The sequence below is a fragment of the Streptopelia decaocto genome (assembly GCF_964273445.1).
Source record: "Streptopelia decaocto genome assembly, chromosome: Z".
Classification (NCBI taxonomy): Eukaryota; Metazoa; Chordata; class Aves; order Columbiformes; family Columbidae; genus Streptopelia; species Streptopelia decaocto.
In genome coordinates this window covers 70,161,000-70,184,128 of record NC_138657.1, presented here as the reverse complement: position 1 = coordinate 70,184,128, position 23,129 = coordinate 70,161,000, and the positions used below count along the sequence as shown (strand labels likewise).

The 23,129-nt window shown below is 37.1% G+C and overlaps 1 protein-coding gene across 3 annotated transcripts in view; it reads left to right on the top strand.

The window, feature by feature from the left end:
- LOC309451394 (histone-arginine methyltransferase CARM1-like) overlaps positions 1-13,431 on the top strand; it is a gene marked incomplete at its 3' end in the record, with an annotated part of 53,057 nt that extends 39,626 nt beyond the window's left edge. For all 3 annotated transcript variants that reach the window (XM_082075030.1, XM_082075029.1, XM_082075028.1), the window contains 7 exons: positions 1,694-1,871; positions 2,913-3,003; positions 6,684-6,765; positions 8,579-8,664; positions 10,040-10,129; positions 11,626-11,763; positions 13,338-13,431. In XM_082075030.1, coding sequence (XP_081931156.1) covers positions 1,694-1,871; positions 2,913-3,003; positions 6,684-6,765; positions 8,579-8,664; positions 10,040-10,129; positions 11,626-11,763; positions 13,338-13,431 — 759 coding nt within the window. The remainder of the gene's footprint in view (positions 1-1,693; positions 1,872-2,912; positions 3,004-6,683; positions 6,766-8,578; positions 8,665-10,039; positions 10,130-11,625; positions 11,764-13,337) is intronic.
- Between the last annotated feature and the right edge of the window lie 9,698 nt (positions 13,432-23,129).

Below are 23,129 nucleotides of genomic sequence, written 5' to 3'. Positions count from 1 at the left end.
GAGTAATGTTGCAGTCTTTGAGGGTCTCAAATGATTTAGGCTTCTTGCCTTTTGTACATTCATGCTGCTGCTGAGCTGTCATTCGACAGTTTGTTATTTTTAGATTCAGAATTCACCTGTGAGCAAAGATGTTAATTTCATTTCCAAAATAAAATCACATAATGTGTCTTCTCATGCATTATCTGGTCTAAAGGACTTTTCAAATAAAATCTGTCAACCTGTTCTTGGAAACAAATGCTTGTCAGTAAAAGAAGCAGCAATGATATTTACCTAATTGACAGCATATTAATGTACAGTGGGTTTTGGTTTGGTTTTGTTTTCTAGTTTTATTATCATATTAACATGCAGTTTATATTGGCAGGTTATGGCCGAAAATCCTTAATTGTATCACTCATTCAAGCTTTCATGCAAGTCCTTCACACAGATGTTATATTTATTAGATTAGCTATAAGCAAAAAAGTGTTATAACTCCACTGCAGAGTGTTGAGAAGGTATTTAATGGCTAGCATTTCACTTTGTTTGAAGGAAGCTAAATAATTCAAATATTTGTTATAGGATCATGAAATTATTAGGACTTTATTAAGTATTCTGGTCTGTTCTATAAATTATTCTGGGCTGGGTACCAGCAGTACCAATGGCTTTAGCATATTCACATTTCAGTGAATTAGCTAATAACAACATGAGTCTGTCTTTCTCTGGTTAGAACAAGTAATAAGTTTCATCGCTGTTACCTAAGGCCCAGGCTGTTTTGGAAAAGATTTGCTGAAGTAATTATGTACTTCTGCTGGTGTTACAATTATACCAGTGCAAGTACATCTGTGATGGAGTGTTTTCTGTTGCTTACTGGATTGTGTATACTTCTTTTCCCTGGTGTATCTGTAAATCAATGTGTACCTCAGATTACTGTGAAATAATTGCTTCTTTATAAGTTTGTGTCAGAAGAATCCAGATTCTACTCATTATTTAAACATTAGAGGTTTAGATATTTCCCCATATGTCTGAGTACAGTACAGCTAAATAGGATACACAACCATATGTAGATATACAGAGGCTTTGAAAAGGTTGTTATTTTCCTTAAAAGCTTGCTGTATTGAACATAAAATTATAGGTAAATTTCTTCTGTTCATTAAACGTTTTGCTCTGAGGTTCACTATGCACACAGAAATAGATAAATCTTCAGTATCCTAGCTATAAGTACTGGCCCATTTGAATGTTTTTATGTGAATATAGTGCTTTGCTCCATTTATGCTTAGACATTCCTCAATGCAAACTTTTCAGCTCTTGATTTTCTTTATCTTTTCATGACTATGTAACTCACTTAAGACAGTATTTTTAAAAATTTGGAGAATTATGAAGACCCTTTCTTTATAATCTTCTGTATTGAATTGAAATATCCACTTTTTTCTGTTAGCTATTTTTTCTTGTGGATATTGATTACAGTTCTCTCTTACAGGACAATAGTACTTGTACTGTCAGTTGCTGATTCCACACAATACATTTCTCTGAGTTTGCTCCAGTGACTTCCAGTCTTTAGAAATTTTGATGTAGAAAGGAAGAATATGCTACCTTTCTATTTTATTGTGATTAATAGATGGAGGTAATTAGTTTACACTATAGGGAGTTTAATGCTAATTAAGATTTCAGATATAAATTCTGCTAATCAGAATTTTGTGTGCTTTTGTTTTCCCTCCAGCTGTTGGTGAGAAGCAACAACCTTTCTGACAAGATCACAGTTTTGTTTGGAAAAATCGAGGAGATCTCCCTGCCTGAGAGTGTTGATGTGGTAATTTCTGAACCGATGGGTTATATGCTGTTCAATGAAAGGATGCTGGAAAGTTACCTGCATTCCCGAAAATGGTTGAAATCAAATGGTGAGTGTGGCACCACAGTTAAACCCTGCATAGAGAAAGGAATAATTGTCTAAGAAGTGAGCTGAAATTGTGACATTTTGAGTAAGTCACTAATATTTAGTATCAGTTAGGTTTGGAAAGTTTCTGTCCCAAATTCTCTGCAAACATGTTAATATTGTCCCCACAGCCAGTTTTAAACAGCATATATTTTGTGAGTTGGTATAGGTTTTATTTCAGTTCCTGTAGACTCTTTCCACAGGATGTATTTACAAAAGGAAAACTGTTTCCTTTTCGCTTCTCTTATCTGTCCTCCCATTCAACTACGCATTATGTTTTATACCAGATGAAAAAAGGTAAAGAAGTATACTGAACTGCAGCTCAAAATGACAAAGCTTTGTTCCTGCTTCCATTGGCACATGCACAATAGAACACAAGGGCTTTTATTTAAGCTGCTAGGCAGTCTGATGCACTGTCCATAGAAAATAATGGAAGGTAATTTCTCTGGCTTCCTGAGCCATTAGAGTGTGAGATTCTACTGAAAATGCATTCTTGCAAACTAGTAGATCAGGATTTCATTCCATGCTCTGTCACTGATTTGCCACTTCGTGCAAATAAAATTGTGTTTCTTAACTTGAGCATCTGTTAAAAAATAAATAATAAAAAAAGTGTAATATACATTTTTGTGTTTGTAAAATTTTCAGTATTTACTCTGAAGTAAGTATGTAAGTTTTTCTGGGCTGAGTTTTTTACTAACTGCTTTAGCATATTCACATTCCAGTAGCACATATGTTAATTAAACTAAATGTTGAGATATCTGAAGTGTGTGGCAATTACTGCTTCTGAACTGCTGTTTTTTCACTAGTGAAGACATTCCTGTAGAGATACCTGTGGGACTAGAGAATCACGGAATATCCTGAGTTGGAAGACACTCATGGTGATTATTGAGTCCAACTCCTTACTCTACACAGGGCAAGCTTAATGTTAGATAATTTATTTAACAGTGTTGGCAAAATGCTTCCTGAACACTTGCCTTTCTACTTTGTATTGTCATTTGTTTACTAGGAATGATGTTCCCAACATACAGTGATTTTCATTTGGCTCCTTTTTCCGATGAGCAGCTGTACATGGAACACTACTCCAGAGCAAATTTTTGGTAATGATTATTTACATTATTTTATTTTTATCAAAGATTCAGGAGAAGGCAAAAATTAAACCAGTTATTTGATTCAGCATAAAATGTCTATCAACACTGGAAGAGAATGCATTTATGTTTTCCATGCTCACTTCTGCTCTGACCTACAGTCATGTTGTTTATTGTACAAGTCTGAAGGATGTCTCAGAAAGTGCTAGACCTGACTGAGTCTCTTTTGAAAGAGAAATTGACTCCATGGAGTACAAGAGAAACAGCTGAACAGGTGCTAGTGTTTCCTTTGCTGCACCAAAGTGTAGTATGCTGTGGACGCTGATGGTTGTACTGACTCAAGTCCCAAGGTGCATGAGCACAAGAAAGATTACTTGGCAGTCTTTACAGAGAAAAGGTATTAACTCCCATGTCCTGAACAATTCCTAATTTGGTAGTTACTTTATCTCCACCTACACTTTTCATGCAGCTTTGACTGGAAGTTGTACCCCTTTTGCCTTGGAGTGTCCTCCTGCTACTATCCACTGTTGAGCTGTTGCAGTGTTCTATATAGGAGGAAACATTTACCGCAATATTCTAATGGCAAGATTGACGTGATACCTTTTTAGCAAAGGGCAAGTTTGGTTTTAAACATTTCCAGTCCCTTGTATGATACAAATCCATTAATTTGCAGATTAGCCTTTTCTAGATTATTATTTAAAGGTTTTGGATAAAGGGTACTGTGGAACTTCAGGGTTAACTATTTTAAAATCTTCTGGAAGATTATAAATTTAGCCTTTCAACTGTTCTTTCAGCTTACAATGTGGAATGCTAATTTTATGTAGTCTTCATCAAACCTATTTTTTGGTTTCTCAGATTAAAGGCAACGTTTTCTTCCATGCCCAAATTACAATATAACTGAAGGTTTCTTCTGGTGTCTCTGAAGTAGAGTTATGATGAAAACTTACTATTTCTATACTGATTAAAGGAGTGACAGAAATTTGAGTGATTTACATGTAATAAATATAAGACCCCTGTGGAATACCTGCAGGGTAGATACAGTGTATGAGTGTGTATCTCCGTGAACACTGAGGTATATGGGCATGTTATTGGTGGTGGGAAAAAATCTGCTCCCTTTCATTCTTTAAGAAGTGTACATCTGGGACTGAATAGTCCAGCTAGATAAGTTTCTTATACCTTGTTAACACAAATACACCATCTGCATTCTAAAAAAAAAAATAAAAATGCTGACATGATTTGATTCCAGATGTTCTACACGCATGCTTTTAACAAGCTGAATTATCTGTCAACCACTGCAAGGCTTCCAGAGAATTGCATTAAGGGGAAAAACAGATTTTTCAAGTCTGCTTTATTAACTAATTTCTCTTTGCACCAATAATGTTTTTGTGATTGACATTATTATCACAGACTGTAGTAATACTCTGTAATTATGATGGCAATCAGGTTGGTATCTAAATCACAACATACTACAGCCCATCATCCACCCATCTTTGCTAAAGGATGTCTCTCATTTTTGACAGATCTTTTTATTACCTACTTTTATTTTTTTATATGAGAATGTATCAACCAAACTAACCACAGAAATGTCACACAAATACCCTTCATGATACTTTTTGTAATATCAGGTTCTATTTGACTTATTCCTAGACAAAATAGTTTGTGTGCTTACAACGCAATTCATTGCTGTCTTGAGACATGCCCTGACCAGAGGGATATAGTATCAGTCTTCATATTGGTCCACATAGTTGTAGCTTTAATGGATGTATGTTCAGGACATTGATTGTGCAAGAAGATTAAGTACTCTTGAAGTTACTGAGTGCTCTAGAGACCAAAAATTTAATGCTTCTAATGTCTTTAACCAAATGTGGGATCAAAATATTCTAAGAGTGCAGTACTTCCGCTTCTGCACCACTCCAGGACATTTTTGTTCTTAGTATTAAAAGGTCTGGATATCATGATAGATTGAGAGCTATAAATGTTCTATTTCAGACAAAGCGTTTTCTCAGGGCTTTCTTGGATGTTTGAAGTAAATGAGCAGTAAATAGTTGGTGACAGCCTGTGATTTGCTAAGCTTCAAATTCCAGGCCTCAAGAAACAGCTTTCATTCATTGTCCAGCTTTGTTACTTGAAACAGGAGATACATTTTGTGTGTAATTAATCCTTTCTTATTTAGCTAAATCTACGTCCTGTGTTTTAGAGATTGGATATGGGTTTGGATCCAATTGGGTGATAGTAGTTGAGCAAAAGACTGAAAGAAATATCTAGATTTGCAGCTTGAACTTCCATCTGGCAAAGGCACCAGGACTTTAAAAAACTTTCAAAATGCAATAAATCGTGCTGTGTGTTCTAACATTAGATGCAGCAGTTAGCATAGCCTGCTTACTATATAAAGGAAAAGCTACATGTTTTTCATACCTGGGAATTATTGTCTTGGATCTGTACTGTAATAACAATTATGAGACTGTGTAAGAATGCTTTGTTTCTCCTCAAGTCTATAGATTGGCTTACTGTTGAGCTTCAGAGTTGCATATTAATTTGCATTTACCATACATAAAGAGATGTATCATCTGCCACAGAGGAGCAGAGTACTCTCTTTGTTGGTGAAAAGCTTGTAAAGTTAGAAAGATACAAAGCATAAATACACAGAAAGTAGTTAAAAATAGTGTGCATTTTGTCTGTTTCTCATCAGTGGTAAATAACCAACTCAATTATACAGTACAGCAAACATATGGAAAAGGGTAAAAGAGCTCTTGCAGTTATTGGTGTCAGATCATTTCCTCTGTTGTGCTTATTTGAGTTCTCTCCTGAAAGATATGTTCACAGATGTATGTCAGGCATACAGTCTTCTGGGCATCTTTCCTTTATGCAATTAGCACAGAACTAGTAATGCAGAATTTATCAGTATTCAAGGGATATTGCCAGATTGGTTTAGACTAAGTCATCTACTTTGAAAACAGTTATGATAGTTTATGAGTTGTATGATGTTGTAACAATGAGGACAAACATTTGAAGTTTCCATCCCAAGGAGCTGAACTTCCTTGCCCTCTCCCCTTTCCATCCCCTTTTGTTTATATTATCTGGAAGGCAAGGTACCTATTAAATTTTTCAATTAGTTGATCAGAGGGTTTTATGCAGGAGGAAAATTACAGCAAGCATGTATATTTTCATTTCAAATTTCATACTGAAAATACTCTGAGTATACATTAAATACACATTTACATAATTTGGCAAGATAAAAATACTATCTTCTTCTCCACTCGGTGTAGGATGACCTTTATTTTCCTCTTTAATGTCAATAAAAAGAACAATAATTGCAATACAGGTGTCCTCATCACTATTTTGATTTATACAGGGTCCACCCCAGCCTTTGAATAGCTCAAGATTACAAAAGGAACTTGAGTCCCTCAGTCCTTCTCCCTATTCTCTGCTTGCTATGTGAGTTCTTTCAGAGGCATGGCATGAAATGTCTCTGCATGTCCATTTGAGGTGACATGATCCCCTCAGTGCTGTATAGGATATCTGTGGGGAAGGTAAGCAAAGGAGACTGCAGTTTGGCTTTTTGGCAGAGAAGAGAAAGGTTAAAGAGGTGCTTAGCCATGCTTTGCCTGTCATTTACAGTTATTGTGACTGGGCCTGGTTGGAACCCAGAAAAACCATCTTTTCCTAAACATTTTATATGTTACTGTTTCTAGGTACCAAGAATCCTTTTATGGGGTCAACCTGTCCAGTCTGCACAATGCAGCTGTGGATGAGTATTTCCAACAACCTGTTGTGGTAGGTTTTTATGTCTGGGGGTTAATTTTTGCATTTATTCCTCTCCCTATCTCATTCCCTCCACAAAATCGTACAGGTACAGTAGCCTCCTAGTTTAACAGAGCTCTGTCTCTGTTCAGTAGAGATCCAGGAACTAAGCCTGCAAGTGTGAGCAGAGCAGCTGTCAAAGGTTAACTACTATATGTTATATGCCTGGTTTTGCTATGGATAACAGATCTAGAGATATGCACATATTAGGAAGCCACAGCACGTGAACAACTGTCTTCCTAACATGCAACTATCTTCCCTCAGTGTTTCCAGTCACTTAAACAAGTGACTTGACCTTGATTTTTCCCTTCCCATCTCTGACCCACAAATTAAAGAAAAAGAGAAAGCAGCCAAGCAAGCAGGTTTCTGTACCATGAAACAAACTTTTAAAAATATGTAAATATCCTTGTTTTATTGGTAACATGGATCTAGCACCTGCCATTCCCCTTCCTTCTTTTTAGTAGAAGTCTACATGATACCTATTTAGAAAGAATGTGGGAGAAATTCTTCTCACCTCTCTGGGAAAAAACCTAAACAATTCCCACCCCCTGCCACAGTGTAGAGCTTCAGTGTAGGTGCAATGAAAAGGTTTGCTCTCAGAAATTTCACTGCAACAAATCTTGGGTAGCTTTAAGCTAACTAGTTCAAGTAGAGACAGTGTACCTGCTGTTGCACGGAGACTCCAAAACCTGCCCAGAAATCTGGAGGGGTCACCAGACAACTGATGTGACCTTCTGCACTCAACTGCTTTTAATACTTGAAATGGATAAGAGAATATTCTCATTTTTCTTCATAAATTTTGGCCATATCTTTGACTATAGCACGGTCATTCTCAGTACTAGCTATTTAGCTTTCAGTTAGACCATGCAGTAATCCATAGGACTGCAGCACATACTTGCATCCTGTGTTTTTGGCTTTGATTTCTCAGCTGAGATTCTTCCTTCCTTGAAGATCAGAAATGTGTTGCTCAATAAAAGACATATTAAATTGTTATTTCTTTTAAAAAAATCACATATCTCCTTGGCTTCCCCTTACTCTGTAGACAGATTTTAGTCCTGAGATGCGTTCACTGGCGGGGAATGTGATACAAGGCTTTATGTTCAGTTTGCTTTACTTATGAAAGAGCTTGTGAACAGTGATAGAATAGGATTAGCACATGTGATTAAAGAAAGAAAAGAAGCTAAAAGTTTTCTTTTGCTGACTGACTACTCTAAATTTTTCTAGAGCGCAATCTCTACCAAGTAATTTTGCTTCCTGTACTTGATAATTTAATTTTCAATTATTTCCATACTGTCTTAGTTTGGCTTACCCAACCGTGCAGTGCTGCGGAAGAGGCCATTAAAATGTGTGTAGTTTAAAAAAAACAAAAAAACAAAACACAAAACAAACCAAACAAAAAAATAACTAATAATAAGAAAACAACGCTAAATAAACCAGCCAAGTAAAACCACCATTCTTACAAGTGATCAATTTCTGTACAACTTTTTTCTTTCTAGGCTGAATAAAGCAGTCTTTGGTAGGTGTGTAAGCTATCAAATATATTCAATCCTGATAATATTGCAAAATCTAACTGTGTTCTAAGGGATGTCAAATAAATGAAACACTTCAAGTAAGTTTCTTGGGGTGCAGGTTCATTTTTGTCATTTTTTTCCCATTTTATTTAGCATAAAACAAGTTTATATTCTGACAAGACAGAATAGTAACACTTTCAACTCTTTCTTTTTTTTCCTTTATTTTTCCTTTTTTTTTTTCCTTTTTTTTTTTTTTCTGTTTTTCCACCCCATAGGATACTTTTGATGTGAGAATTCTGATGGCCGAGACAGTGAAATACACCATTAACTTCCTAGAAGCTGTTGAGGAAGATTTACATAGGTCAGCAGATGCCAGCAACGTACTTTTTAATTTTTGTAACTGGCTGTTGATCGTTGGTGCTCAGAGAAGGAAGCTTTGGTAGTGAACGTGGAGGAGAGAAGGTAGCTTGCCAGGATGCTTATTACAACACTCGTAATGGACCGGGGCATTCATCTGCATGACAATTTGTCTAGTATTAACAACGAAGCCTATTTATGAGCCTGTAGAACACCAGAGATCAGTCCACAAAATTTTCCTAGAGGAAGGGATAAAATGGGCTCTGGAGGATAGTGTTTTCTTCTTAGCATTATGTGTTGTGACACACTTAAATCTAGTTACAAAACAATTTTTGTTTTCCTGTGTAGACATCCTAAAAGACCTTGTCAAATGGTGCCATCACAAGCTGCCTTGCTGGACGCTTGTACATTTTATTTTAGAAACATTTTCCAGTCTAACAGGAGTCAGCTGCATCTCTTTACTTCTCTCCAGAGCTCCTTCAAATCTTTAGTTGTAAAGTCTTATATATAAACCAACCCACATCCCTTGTGTCCCAGAATGACAGTAGAGAAGACTCCTTCCAGGACATCTGTGAAATAAAATGTACCAGATGGGAGAAATTGAGGAAGTACTTCAAGTCCTTGCAAGACACTGTCATAAGGGGAAAATATCACGTACTGTCTTTGAAACTCTGAACCCTTATTGTTTGAACATTACTCACAACTAATTGTACGAAAGACATGGTCTAGTGAGAAAGAATAATTGCTTTAAGAGGGATGAAACAGCTGCAGAATGGCTTTCTAGTTTCAGCTAGCTGGCATTGACTTCCTTCAGTGGTTCTCAGAACTAACATGTTCATACCTGAATGCTGATTTTATGACATGTTTCCGCCAAACTGGATGAGATTTAGGTTCAACTACATAGCCAGTAATAGGTCTTTTGGAAGGGAAAATATTCCAGCTCTTGTCCAAGCAGCTCAATTTTTCCTACTGGTCCAGTAGTAGTTCTGTTTGTCAAATTTGTAGTGGAACATTTTCCTGTTCAAAATAGCATTTAAACTAAATCCACGTTCTTTACTGGGAATGGGAAATTTTCCACTGGGAAGACTGAATCTCCATATTTATAACAGTCTGCAGTGTTGCCGCAAATTATGCATTAACAGTTGTGTAGTGGCATATTTGATTCTACTATTGAATAAGGCACATGAAAAACTAACACCTAAATTGGTGTCTATTGGAACAGAGAAAAAGAGCATATCCTTTTAAATATGTGGAAAATTGAGACATAAATTGATACCAAAGGAAATGAAATACATAAATTATTACAAGGTAGGTTTCTGGAGGAATTTCCAGGATTTTTTGGAAATTACTTCAGCAACATATTGTTTATTCTCCTCCAGAGTGGAAATCCCTTTTGCTTTCCAAATGATACAGTCTGGACTAATCCATGGCCTGGCCTTCTGGTTTGATGTGGCATTTATAGGATCGCTGTAAGTACTTTTTCCTATTAAATACTAACTACAGGGGAAAAAATTGCATCTTTCATACAAATTGTGCCAGAATTAGACCTTTATCTGGTGCTGACCTGGTTTGTAATGTAATTCCTTTGTATTCAAGAAATTATGCCTTCTAGAGGCAATAAAAAGTGTGACAACCTGGTGCTATCAGTATGACTAGATGGTGGTGATCTTGCTTTCAGGGTGCACTGGGGTGCACATTATCTCTGGTAGACCACATCCAGGAATTATGGAAGATCAAAATGCACTGTTCTGCACAACACTGATTCTTTGTAGTATTATATACCTTTCTGGTTTACATTGTAAGTAAAGCAGCAGCATTTGAATGTAAGTTGGATTTCCCTATTTGGGCTGGTCTTGTTTGTGGGCAAAAAGGAATGCAGGTTGCAAGTTCCAGCTAACAAAATGAAAATGCAGAAAATTTCACCAAGCCTGGGAAGATTTTTCACTGTAGCACCAGACATTTATTTCAAAATCGGGACATTGGGTGGAATTTAGATGAACTTGCTAAGGTAGTCAATACATTGACTTCAGGTATCTATATTTAGCTCTTAGATAGGATTTGTTGATTTCCCCGTTAAATTGATGTAGTTTTAGATGAGGTGATGTTTTTCAATAAAATGTAGAAAACACTTCTATTTATTTGACAAATGCCCTTTATTAGCCTTTCAAATGAGGATTGACAAGAATTCAGAATAGTATATCCATTAAAAGAAAATTGACATATGTGCATTTGTATTTAACAGCTGATAGTAAAGTTTTTAATCTTAAAAAAGGAACCAGAAACTCCACATCAGTTAAAACAGTAGAGAAAATTGCAGGCTTGTAGGAACTGACTGAAGTCCTCCACTGAGAAGGTCTCCATTTTGGAGCAGGCAGTTGCTTCACCAGCAGCTCTTTCATGTTTCTGCAACTCTGTAAGTTCTTTGTCTCAGCACTTGGAATCTCAGTGGATCAGGCTCATGGTATTACTTGCGCTATCCCTTTCTTCAAACCTTCAGCCCCTTTCTACATATTATGGAAATACCGCTTGCAGGTGAAAACTAGGGACTTCTTGGGGAGTGTTGTATGGAGGATGAAACTACCGTTGTGAAGAATCACACTGCCACATTCAGGACAAATGTTTCCTGTGATTTCTTGAAATTGAGTGAAATGAGTATTCTCTGTCCTGGAAGTGTGGAAAGAAGAGATGATAGGAGTCTGAAGTCTCTTTTTCAAATGTCCATGATTGGCTTAGGCTAACAGATCTGGTGGTGAGAGTCATAGTATAGATAAAGAAAGAAAATGAGGCATATTGTCTTGATCTCCCGACATAAGGTAGAATCACTCTCTCAGTTCACTTGAAGGCAGTTTAAGGTTTATTTTATGCAGTGAAGGGCTCACATACATAAAGGCCTAACAACTTAAAATTGTTTCTAAAAAGAGAAGACGGGAGAGAAAGTCTAGATAGTTTTTCTCATTTGTTTTAGGGTAACCGTTTGGTTGTCCACTGCACCGACAGAACCCCTCACTCACTGGTATCAAGTACGCTGCCTTCTTCAGACGCCTCTCTTTGCTAAAGAGGGGGAAACGCTCTCAGGGAAGGTCTTATTTGTTGCCAATAAGCGGTAAGTGTAAAAGCTTCTCAAGCAGGTTTTTTAGTGTGGCTGTTCTTATTAGACCTACCCAAAAGACACCAGTTAATTTTTGGGTACACTTGTACTAACATTTGTTATGTCTGGTAGTATTACCAATTCATATGGCATCACTGACAGTTACACAGACGGTTGAGGAAAAAATTCTTCACAGAAATGGTTGTCAGGCATTGGAACAGGCTGCTCAGGGAAGTGGTTGAGTCACCATCCCTGCAGGTGTTTAAAAGGTTTTTAGATGAGGTTCTTAGGGACAAGGTTTAGTGCTATAGTTAGGTTAGGTTATGGCTGGACTCAATGATCCTGAGCGTCTCTTTGAACTGAGATGATCCTATGATTCTATGACCTTGTGAGACTGCTTACCAAAATGTCTTCATGTTCCTTCTCTTACACCTTCTCCTTAACCACCTCTCACATCCTGCCCTTGCTCACAGTTCTACTTGCAGCTTTTTGTCAGCTTTCCAGTCTGCTGTCTTTCACGCACAGGTTCTCAGGTCATGTCCGGTGATGTTCCACACCTTGTTCTGGTAGTGTAACCTCTGGCCATGTCTTTGTCAGCAACCTGGTTGTTTGCCTGAAGATCCGTTGTCTCTCAACAAGTCCTGTGCAGAGACAAGGACAAGCAGGGTTGATGCCAAATCCATTACATTTTTAAATTCTGGAATATAATCCTCATGGATGTGCTCCCCTGTTTAAGAATAGTGCTTTTTCCGTGTTGTTTGTCCTTCCACTGAGGCTGATGAAGATGTCTACTTTTGGAATGGCGTATTTCCTCACTAGAGTGCTCTGCTGTTCCTGCTGTCAGTCAAATGTTTGGTAACTCCATTCCTATGCTTTACGTTGAAAACAGTCCTCAAATGACTGGGTAACAGAAGTTGCGGCCTGGTTTGCTTATGTGTATGTGTAGCTTTAACAGAAAGGAAACCCTTGTCACTGCAGGAAGGTGAATTTTTTCTTTTTTTGAGGGGGGCAGGGAGACGGGGGGGAAACACACTGACCAGTCAGGTGATTCCAGTGACACCAAAGCTGTCAGTAATTCTTCCAGGGTTCTTTAACCACATCAGCAACAAATACTTGATTTGGCATTTGTCAAATTTCCAGATCTTCTGCTTAGAAACTCCTCATGGAGAAAATAAATAATATAGATCTTGATATGTCTCTTTTAAACTTAAAATGTATTGATATTTTAATATATTAAAAAGAACACTGTATACCACGAAGTGATCCCACAGCCACTGCTGTAAATACATGAATACATAAGGCATATCTACAATGGAGCATATCTCAGAGACACCTGAGCTAGCGACCCTGCCAGACTGAGAATGTGGAGCACTTGAACCATCTCCTAGCACTGAGCTAACAAGTCCTACCACAAAGCTGATCTGCTTTTTGGATCGACATAGCACCTCTGTTCTTTGCAGGAGGACCTTTGCTTGTTATACTAAGTGGTTATTATTCTGACAGTCGCTACACTGCTATTTTTTTCACACAAGATGTTATAGTTGGTTTAGATCCATTACCTCTTTTTTATATTTCTCTTTCTGATGCAGACAAAGTTATGACATTCAGATTGTGGCTATGGTGGACCAGACAGGATGTAAATCTGGTAACATTCTTGATTTAAAAAATCCAATTTTTAGGTAAGAAATGCTTTTGACTAAAATAACCATTGTAGACTGGTAACAAGTTTCTGACCTCTTACAGTGTACTTTATTTCTATAGGTATAAGGGAGTAGTTATAAGTAGTTATAAGGCAATAGGCTGTTTAGGCTGTGTGACAAAGAGCAAAAGAAAAAAGCTTCATTTAAGATGTCTAATGATTTAGTGCTGTGACAAAACAGTAGACATTTACTTGCTTGAACTAATGTATATTTAAAATCTTTTGCTTTTTCCTGTTATGTGATGTGCATCATTGTGACTCACGGAATCAGCAATATGCCGAGATGCACTCTGCTAAGTACATAAATTGCTCTTACTATTTGACATGAAGGACCTGTCCTTTCTGTGTTAAATGTGAGGGGGGGGGGGGGAAAACCTACCTGCTGCAATCCTTTCCAACCAAGCAGAGACCTTCCTTTGGCATTGCTACAGCACCGTATTTTGGGAAAAGCTGTCAATTACAGATTGGAACAAGCAGGAGGAAGGAGCCAACAGCTTTTCCAAAGGAGAAAAACAGGCTGGCTGTGTTCTGTTCTCATTCTTATGCTGTATTTGGTATAAAAATAGGCTAATACAGCTGGTGAAATTTATTTTTTCCAGAGGTATACATGGAAAATGCTTCCCTTGTTCACTTTGTGTTTCCTGTTTCCTATTTTTTTAACTTACACCTATATGACAATTCCACAGTAATCCTCTAAAACAAAAATGTCCATTGTGCCTGATGAAAATTGACTAATTTTCATTTGTACATCAAATGTGCAGCACATCAATTCTTTTGGCCTTAGAATGGGGACCTTTTGATTTAATTCATAAAATGCTTTTTTAATAAAGACTGTTCATGGAAGACTGCAATAATTGTAAATAAAATAATGCACTGGAAAATATTTATTCTCTCAGATTTGAACTGTGACATGGACAGTGTCTAGCTTGCTTATGTTTTTGGTTTGGCTAATGCCAGTTTCAAATCTAAAAGCTTTTTGTGAAGATGATTATGAGTATGTTTACTGGTCTTCTAAAATCTCTCCACTTACTCTTAGCACAAATTGCATAAATGTGAGTGACTTTTCAAAGCTGATGTAAGACTACTCATTTAGAAGCACAAGCAGCTTTTGTTAAAAGAGCTTTTAACCTACATAAAATGTAGAAATCACTTTTGGAATACTATCACTCATTTGCAAGAAAGCCGGGAGGGAAATGGTCAAGTTGTGTGTTACACAGGGAAGTACTTTAGGTTATATGAAGCAGCATTCTAGTTTGGAAATTGAATGTAAAAATGTCACTGTGTGATTTCATGGTTGCTAGCCAGTTTGCCATATTGAGTTTGATAATTTAGACTGTTGTTCTTTTGTACATTAATCCTGAGAGTGCTTGGTTGTGAAATCCTGCCATAACACGCTAACCTTATTTAATAGGCTTCCCCTGTGATGTTAGGATTTTTTGTTGTTGTTTATTGATCCTATTCCATTCTGCCCCTGCCTTCCCATAACAATTACCAGAACTCTAAAAGAGTTGAAAATCAAAGGCAAAAAATACTTCCCTAATTAAAAATGCTTATTTATAAACACAAGGTAACTTTCAAAGTGTTCATAAGGTTTTAAATAAACTAAATATAATCCAGGTTTTAAACTAGGACATTGAAATTACTGTGCATGGTGGAACGTTATGCCAACACATCCAGCCTAGCTCTCTTCTACGTCACTGCTTCACCGGGTCCCTGATACAAATATTTATCTCTGTACCACAGGGATGGATAGCAGGGAAGGGGCAATTCTGGTGGACATTTATTCTCATTTACATCAACTCCACACTAATTCTATAGCATAAGGTAACAAAAACAAACAAACAAACAAACAGACAAACAGCTACACTGGGAAGCCTTTTATTTCTGTGAAGGCAATGGCCTGAGCTGCTATATGTAAAAGTGAAAGAAAGCCTCGGCCTTTGTAAAATACGCTACAGTGAATTTGGTAGCATTTTACACTTGCTTGCACAGCTGCAAGTCTAAATAAAAAAGACAATTTAAATTTGAAACCACTCGGTATTTAATAAATCCAGTAACAGCAAGGGGACTGATTTCTTAGCTTTATTCCAATGAGACTTATCTGACATACATTGGGTGAGTGCTTACACAGAAGTCATTAAATATCAAAAGCTATCAATTGTTTTTATTCCAGAGTAGAGTAAGTTACATTAGAATGTATTAAATCTGCTTATTTCAGCTAGTGCTGTAAGCTATTGAAGAATTGTATATTTTATTGTAACTATTTTATTCTTTCATCCGTTTTTAGGTATGCCTAGAATATATTGTAGTATGACATCTGAAAACAGAAGTGAGATTCTCACCAAGCTGAGGTGTTAATCTTCTATCTTTCCAGAGAACTGTGTTAAATACTTCAATTTTATCTCAGTGAACTCATTAATTTAGTTAATTTTAGAGACACAAACCTAAAGTTATCTTGCATATACTTTGCAAATGTTCTGAGATTTCCCTACCCCTATAGAAGTGTAAGAGGACACATTTGTAAATAACTCCCAGCCTAGTGTGATGATATGGCATGTGTGACTTTCACTTTTTCTGTAGGTTTCTGTATTGATAGTCCAAGGTATACAAAGAAGTATTTTTGGCTTGGGTACCCAGCAAATGAAGAAGACTAGAAAGTTGTAGCACAGATTTTAATGAGATCTCTCTCCAGACAATGTTACCCATAGAGACCACGAAGTGACTTCTACAGAATAAGTTTATGTCATTCAAAGCATAATAAGCTGGAGTCACATCAGAAATGTATACATCATTTCACTACCAAAAGCATAACTGCAGTGATACCTCCAGCAAGACATAACCAGCCTTCCACAGAGGGGCAAAGGCTGGTTTGAGTGAAAAGCCCCACAAAAACTGATCCTTTTCTCAGGAAGTTACATACCACTTTTGATCAAAAGACCAGCTAAGGACACCTGCTACAAGGAACTGAGAAACAGCTGTAGTTTATGAGGTTCTTCTCCAAGTCAACAGCCATTTGCAGCTATTTAAAGACAGTGGAAGGAGACTGTAGAAAGTAGTCCCTAAAACTGTGAAGCTGGTTGAAGTAACATGAATGTGAAACCATTGAAGTGTCAGAAAATTATTGCCTTGTTATTTCCAGTATCATTTAGTACAGCAGGTGAGAGACTTCTAGTATAAAAATGTAGATTGCACAATAAAATACTGTTTTGTTACTCAAATATATGATATTTATTTTTAAAATGTATTTAATGTGGGTTGCTGCCTCAGAAATTACCATTCTAACCTGTACAAGAAATGTAATGAGATTTCTGATGGCTGGGTATCTATCCTTCTTAAATTTAGCCTGTACAGTGGTTGGTGGTTTTATATGAGACAAAAAACCAAATCCTGGAATGTCTAAATCCAAATACCAGGCAGCTGCAGTTCAGAGTTTTATAAAGTTTGGCAGGCTTTCCTCAGCAATTATGAAAGGCATATAATAAATTTGAATCTGAATTCAGCTTATAGATTTGTAATGTCTCCTATTGACCTGCATGTCTGTCTGGATCTCTCATTTCAGTTTCAAACGTCTTCTAAAAAGTGTCTGTGTATCAAAGACTACTATTTTCTATAGGGACAAATCTTACATTATGAACTTCACGTGGCAACTTCAATTCTTTTTGAGGAAGAAAGTACATAAAGAGGAGGAAAAACAACAGCAGCAGACAGCAGCGTCAGGTTGTGCATCTTGTTTTATTTCCAGAGCAAAAGGTGTATGTATCTAATAACCACACCTTCAATATGTATAGAAAAGATTGTTTCCTTACACACTAACAAGTATAAAGAATATTTCACAGTGATTGCTACTTTGAAGTAATTTGGATGATCCAGGACTGGTGTTTATATTTCTCTGTACTTCTGGAATTCACTTTATTCCAGATTGTATGCTAAAACCAAAGAGAAGATTGAAATCAGACACTGTACCATTTGCAGTTTGAAATAAGGTCCTGTGACTGTCTTCATTTCCTTATCATTTAACATTTTCTTCCTCTTTCTGACTTTGAAACAGTCCCTCAACGACTACAATGTACTGGTTTCACCTTACAGGACTTTCTGGTTATAAACATGAGAATATAGTTGTAAAGTATTTTTGAAAAAACATGTCAATGAAAATATTTTATTGAAAAAAATGCTGGTGTTTTGTTTTGATTTTCTATAAAGGCAACATTACTGAATCCTAGAGAATATAGGAAAACTAAAGCAGAATGGTAGGGATGCTGGAGCAAACAGTGATGATGTAGTTTTATAACATAAGACACTTGAACAAATTTGAACACATCATAAAATACAGCGTTTCCTCATTTATAGTTCAAGAGGCTATGATAATCTGTTTGAAAAGTGATACATTGCCTTGCATCCAGTAGACTCAAAAGCCACAGTAGGAAAGACAATGAATATCATATTAAGGAGCTATAAATTTTCATGCTTTGTTGTATCCATGGTCATTTAGAAGATTAATCGTCAAGAAAGAAATGCTTTTAACAGCTTATTTTTCAACACTTGCAAATGGTTATTTTCTTTTACCATCACCTCAGAGAAAAGCATTTAAAGTTTTGCAAGCAGTGGTGATTAATGATAAATTGCATTTTCACTAGTAAAGACTCCCATTTTGAAGGTCTATCTCTACAAATTCTCCCGTCTGAATGGACGATTAGAATATTCGTTTCTTAGGAACAGTATAGGAATTCTATTTGGTTACTGTTACTATAATGGTTGCTAGAAGTAGTGTTTTACAGCATACCCTGTGGACTAGACCCAGAGAAATCTTTGTGATAACAATTCTTCATACTTACAACAACTATGACATCCAAAAGCAACCTTGATGCATCTGGATCTAAGAGCAGTGAAACACAATGCAATTGGTGTTAATTTATTTAGCTAAGTTTCTACGAGTTGTGCTTTTTTTCTCAAGATGTAAAAAGAAAAAAACAGAGGGGGGAAGAAAAAGGTATTTAGAGGTTGGAAAACAGTCTCCAGGTGGTTTGCATTTTATTCTTCCTTCAGCTTTGACACGTGGTATACAGGGTTTCACTCTTCTTGATTAGATAACACACGTATTGACAATTCTCCACTGATCAAAGTTGAGAGATAAAACTGGGGAAAGATACACTATCAAGATGCAGATGAAGAGTTGATAGAATGGAAGTCAGCAGTTCAACAGGAGATTGCAGGCAGAAAAGTTCGTTTACTGCTGGAAGCACCCATGAGGGTATAAAATACCTGAGACTAACTGTTCAGGTTCAGCTCACCAGGTTTGACCCACACTGATTTTAGCAATATTCAGATGCACTTGTTTCCAGAAGAAAAAGAAACTAATGTAAAGTGAAGAAAACCACAGACAAAGGAGAGGGAAGTACAAAAATGTCTTTCCTGAAGTGGCTGTGTCTCCCTAGGTTGGCCAGCTTTCAGGCATGCCATCTTACAACATTGCTGGGCCTTCAGCCTGATTTTGCTGGAACTTCAGCCTAATTTACAGGAGGCTTTAGATGTCCCTTAGTTAACTGGTCAGTCAGTAGTCAGAAATCCAGTGGATCATAATTAAAATCTGCTGTGAACAAAGCATTGCTCAATAGCACTGGAACTTACAATAATAAATCTTATGTTTATTGGCCTCTGAACAACAACCAGCATTCATGTTTCACTTCAGATCACTGCCTTTCATTTGAGTTTGATGAACAACAGACATTTTTGAGTATCTGTGAAGATACTCAAAGCAATCTTTAGTCTTTTTCACTAACACTTCTTCAGTGGTGGAAGAAGAAGCCAAAACTTTAGTTTCATGGGTGTCTTTCTTTGCTTAAGTGCTACAGCTAACAAGACAGAAATCCTCTAATGTACATTAATCCAGTAACACTCCTGTGAGTAGTAAAAGAGGATGGTACCTCAGAACACTCTTGAGTTCAGGAAATAGCATAGAACTAAAACAATACATTGAAAAAATCACCATCACCCAAAATCCCAACAGTACAAGTTTTCCTTTGCTAATATATGAGATAATTGGTGTGTACTGAGAGCAGGAATATGGATCCAGTTTTGCTAGAATTCAGGTGGAATTTCCAAAGCATTTAAAGTGAATAGTGCCTTCCCAAGATCTGCTATAAACACAGGCCTTGGTCTGGCAAACCTGTAGATCAAAGAGCACTTATAGTCTTTATATGAAAAACAACACAAGAGAAAATGGCCCACCTTCACTGACTGTTTCGCAGGAAACAACAGCGAGCATATCAAGATGCTCAGGAAGCCTGCCCTGTGTTTTGCTGAACATGTGGCCAGATTATTTTCACTCTGTCACTTCTGCCAGGTATCAGTGAGGGTATCAAATACTTTGGAAAATGACTGGAACTTCAGTCCTCTGTCACTGACTGAACTCACCATATCTCTCCTCAAGCTGGAAGCCAGTGCAAGGAATGTGCTGCATCAGGGACTGGCCCTAAGTGTGAGTCTGCTAGCACTGCTTTCTGGTACTACTGTAACAAATTCATTACACAGAGAAATCAGAATGGATGAGGATGCACCGTGTGAAAGACAAAAAGGCTGTACGCACTTCATGATGATCTTATCTAGCCTATGACTACTCAGTGACACATGCTCTTGGAATTCTTACTGCTCATTTTTGCTGCTCAAACAGCATGATCCTTGTTTTGTTTTGTTTTGTTTTGTTTTTAAAAAGTTGTCAGAACCACATTTTCAAAGGTATGAGAAAAAAAAATGCTTGGGATACCAAGTTGGATACCTCATGCTGAGGGAGTGACACACAATTATGTGAGCACAACACAATTTTAGAAGAATCTGAAGGTAGATCTGGATCTTGATATGAGGCTTTCACTAGAGAGACAGACTGATAATACTGAATTTCAACATCACATACCTTGTTCACAAATTGAATTTTTGTATTTTGGTTTCTTTAGTATCTCCATGGAATAAAATCAGCATCCAAGAGAGACATAAAACAAATATAAAAATAGACATTAAAATTTCTGTGCTGACACATAACTCTGAACACACTTGGGAATATACTGGAGACATGATTAGGTCAAGAACTATGTCTACAATTACAGCCTGTTTTAAGGTACCGGAAGATCTTTAAGAAACCCTTAATTATTTTTCGTCAAGGATAGATGCTTGGATCTGTAAGCTGCTAGACTTTAAATGTCTGGCTGACATTCAAAAATTTCATTGGTTTACTCTCTGTGAGATGTTTGCATTATATCAAACAGGCTGAGTATGGCAATATATTTTTTAATGTCTTAACTGGATGTGGTCCTGATTCTTAAAAAGAAAACACACAAAAAATTGGAAAATGTAATTAGTGTGGACAATAGACTTATCTCAAGTATTTACAGAGGCTATTCCCAACACTTGGGCTGCGAAAGTGTACAAGCTTGGGATATTATGGCCTTTAAGCCAAGCTTCAAAATACACACTCTTCCTCCCCCCTTTTAAAACACATGCTTTACATGTAATACTGACAGGCAGAATCTCAACATTTCAAGGAGTGAGAAAACTAAGCACCATAATCCTGTTCCCTCTATCACCTATGCCTGCTCTATTTTGTTAGTTACTGCCAAGTGCCTCCCAGGAGACAAATACAAGAAAAACAGTATTAACACCAGCTGTACTGAAGAAAAAGCTTTACTCCACCAAATAATTTCCCTCTACATCACTTCTGTACTCAAATATATTACAGGAGGTATTACAGAAGTATTTGCTATGCTCTGACTTTGTGTCATTGCTGGTGTAATCACACAAACCTAATAGTTACATTTATGGTTATGGGTCCCTTTTCTATTTGGAAGCGATGACTTTATTGAAACACATGGATGTGAAAAAAACGCTTCTGCTGTGAACCGTTCCATCTGGCGTTCTCCTGCATCAGTGCGGCTTAATCTATACCGTGGTACGCTGCCTTATTTTTAAGTCGGGATTTCACTTGTGCAGGGTGCTGTGCGGGCTGGGCTCCGGACGGTGTGTGGGAGGGGAGGCAGAAGGCAGGAACACAAGGAAGGCACAGCAGATCGTCACAAAGTGATGCCATGACAGAATGAAATAACAGTAGGAAAAGGCCCCATGAGTGCATACTTTTAAATGGCTGCGTACAACTGAACAGTGCTGAGTAATGTGGCAGTGTAATTGTTGAACCAAGATTGCACGTAGTTTCTTTCCCTGGATTCTGCTAACAGTTACTATGGAAATGTAAATTAAAGAATTGCCAATGTGTCGAACTATAAATACACCTGTCTGCCGTGCCCAATTTTTAAAGCAAAAGAATTTTGCATTAGATGTAAATGCAAGAAAGGTTTTCCTGAAACAAAACACAAGAGATCTCCTGTCATCTTTACAGACTTGCTCCCCAGAGAGCACTCCCGGATCTGAGCGAGAAGTTATGCTGATTTCGGGAGACAGTAGTAGATGAGTGTGAAAAATGCAGTTGTGATTCGTGCTAAAATGTTTAATGTTTACAGGTATAACCAAATGAGGCACGGACTCTGAACTTGGAAAAGGGAAAGGTGGTTAAGTTCTATGTAAAAAGTTATGAAACTTGTTTAGGAAGTTATATTGATAGAGGGAACTAACATTTTAAGGGTTAAGCAACTATATAATACGGGCCTACTAACAAGCTAACATTTTAAACCACGTAATTAATATCTAGTTTAGAGCTGAATGTAACTAATTGTGCTAAAAAAAAACAGGACTTCATTAAATGCCGAGATAAGAAGTTTTACAGCACCAGCTGCAACCTTGAGGAGACAAGATAGCCAAGATTTACAGCAAAAAGGAGGCGCCAGTCTGGTTTCAGTCGGTTTGGTAGCTTGGGTTCCAGCCAGTTCCTCCTAATGAGCCAAAGGTAAAAAGTCCACTGTGACGAAGCTGAAGGACCCTTCATGCAAAGACCCCTAAAGACCCTTCCTCAAATTCACCAAGTGACATTGCACAGGCGCAACAGGGGAGGGTCAAGGCGGGGAATATGTAAATGGTTATCTGAGACTCATTTTAATAAAAAGCGGGAAAGGTCATGAATATGTATAGGCGTTTCTGGGTTTATTATGAATATGTAATACCATACTGTATTTAAGCACACTTCTTATTGTTAAAAGTGTGCGTGTTGGGCGGAGTGAATCCCTCGCGCACCCAGCGCTGTTTTGCTTATGTCTAATGAACACGTGTTTAAGGAATACAAGGAATTGGATTAAATGTTGTTTATCCATAGAAAAAACGTAAGCTATTTATTTCATGAGGGTTTCATAATTGTTTTGGAGGGAAAGAGAAAGAAAACTTTGACTGAAGAAGGCTCTTTATGTTGACAACACAGAACTCCAGAGACAGCTACAGCGCAGTCACTGCAAACCCACTTGTTTTACAAGCAAAATATGTTACAGATTCTAATTATAAAACCAAAAATATGTGCTTTAATTTGACATACAGACAGAATTTCTCTATTTTCCTAAGTCTTGAAACTGCCAGGGATTATTTCTGAAATACTAGTTATTCAGCACACACAACTGCTACTGTCAAAAATATATGTCAAAAATAGATGTCAAAAGTAGATGTCAAAAATAGGTGTCAAAAATAGATGTCAAAAATATAAAGTGTGTTTGATATCGTGTTCTGGCTCAAGATATGTATCTGTCCAACACTGCACTGT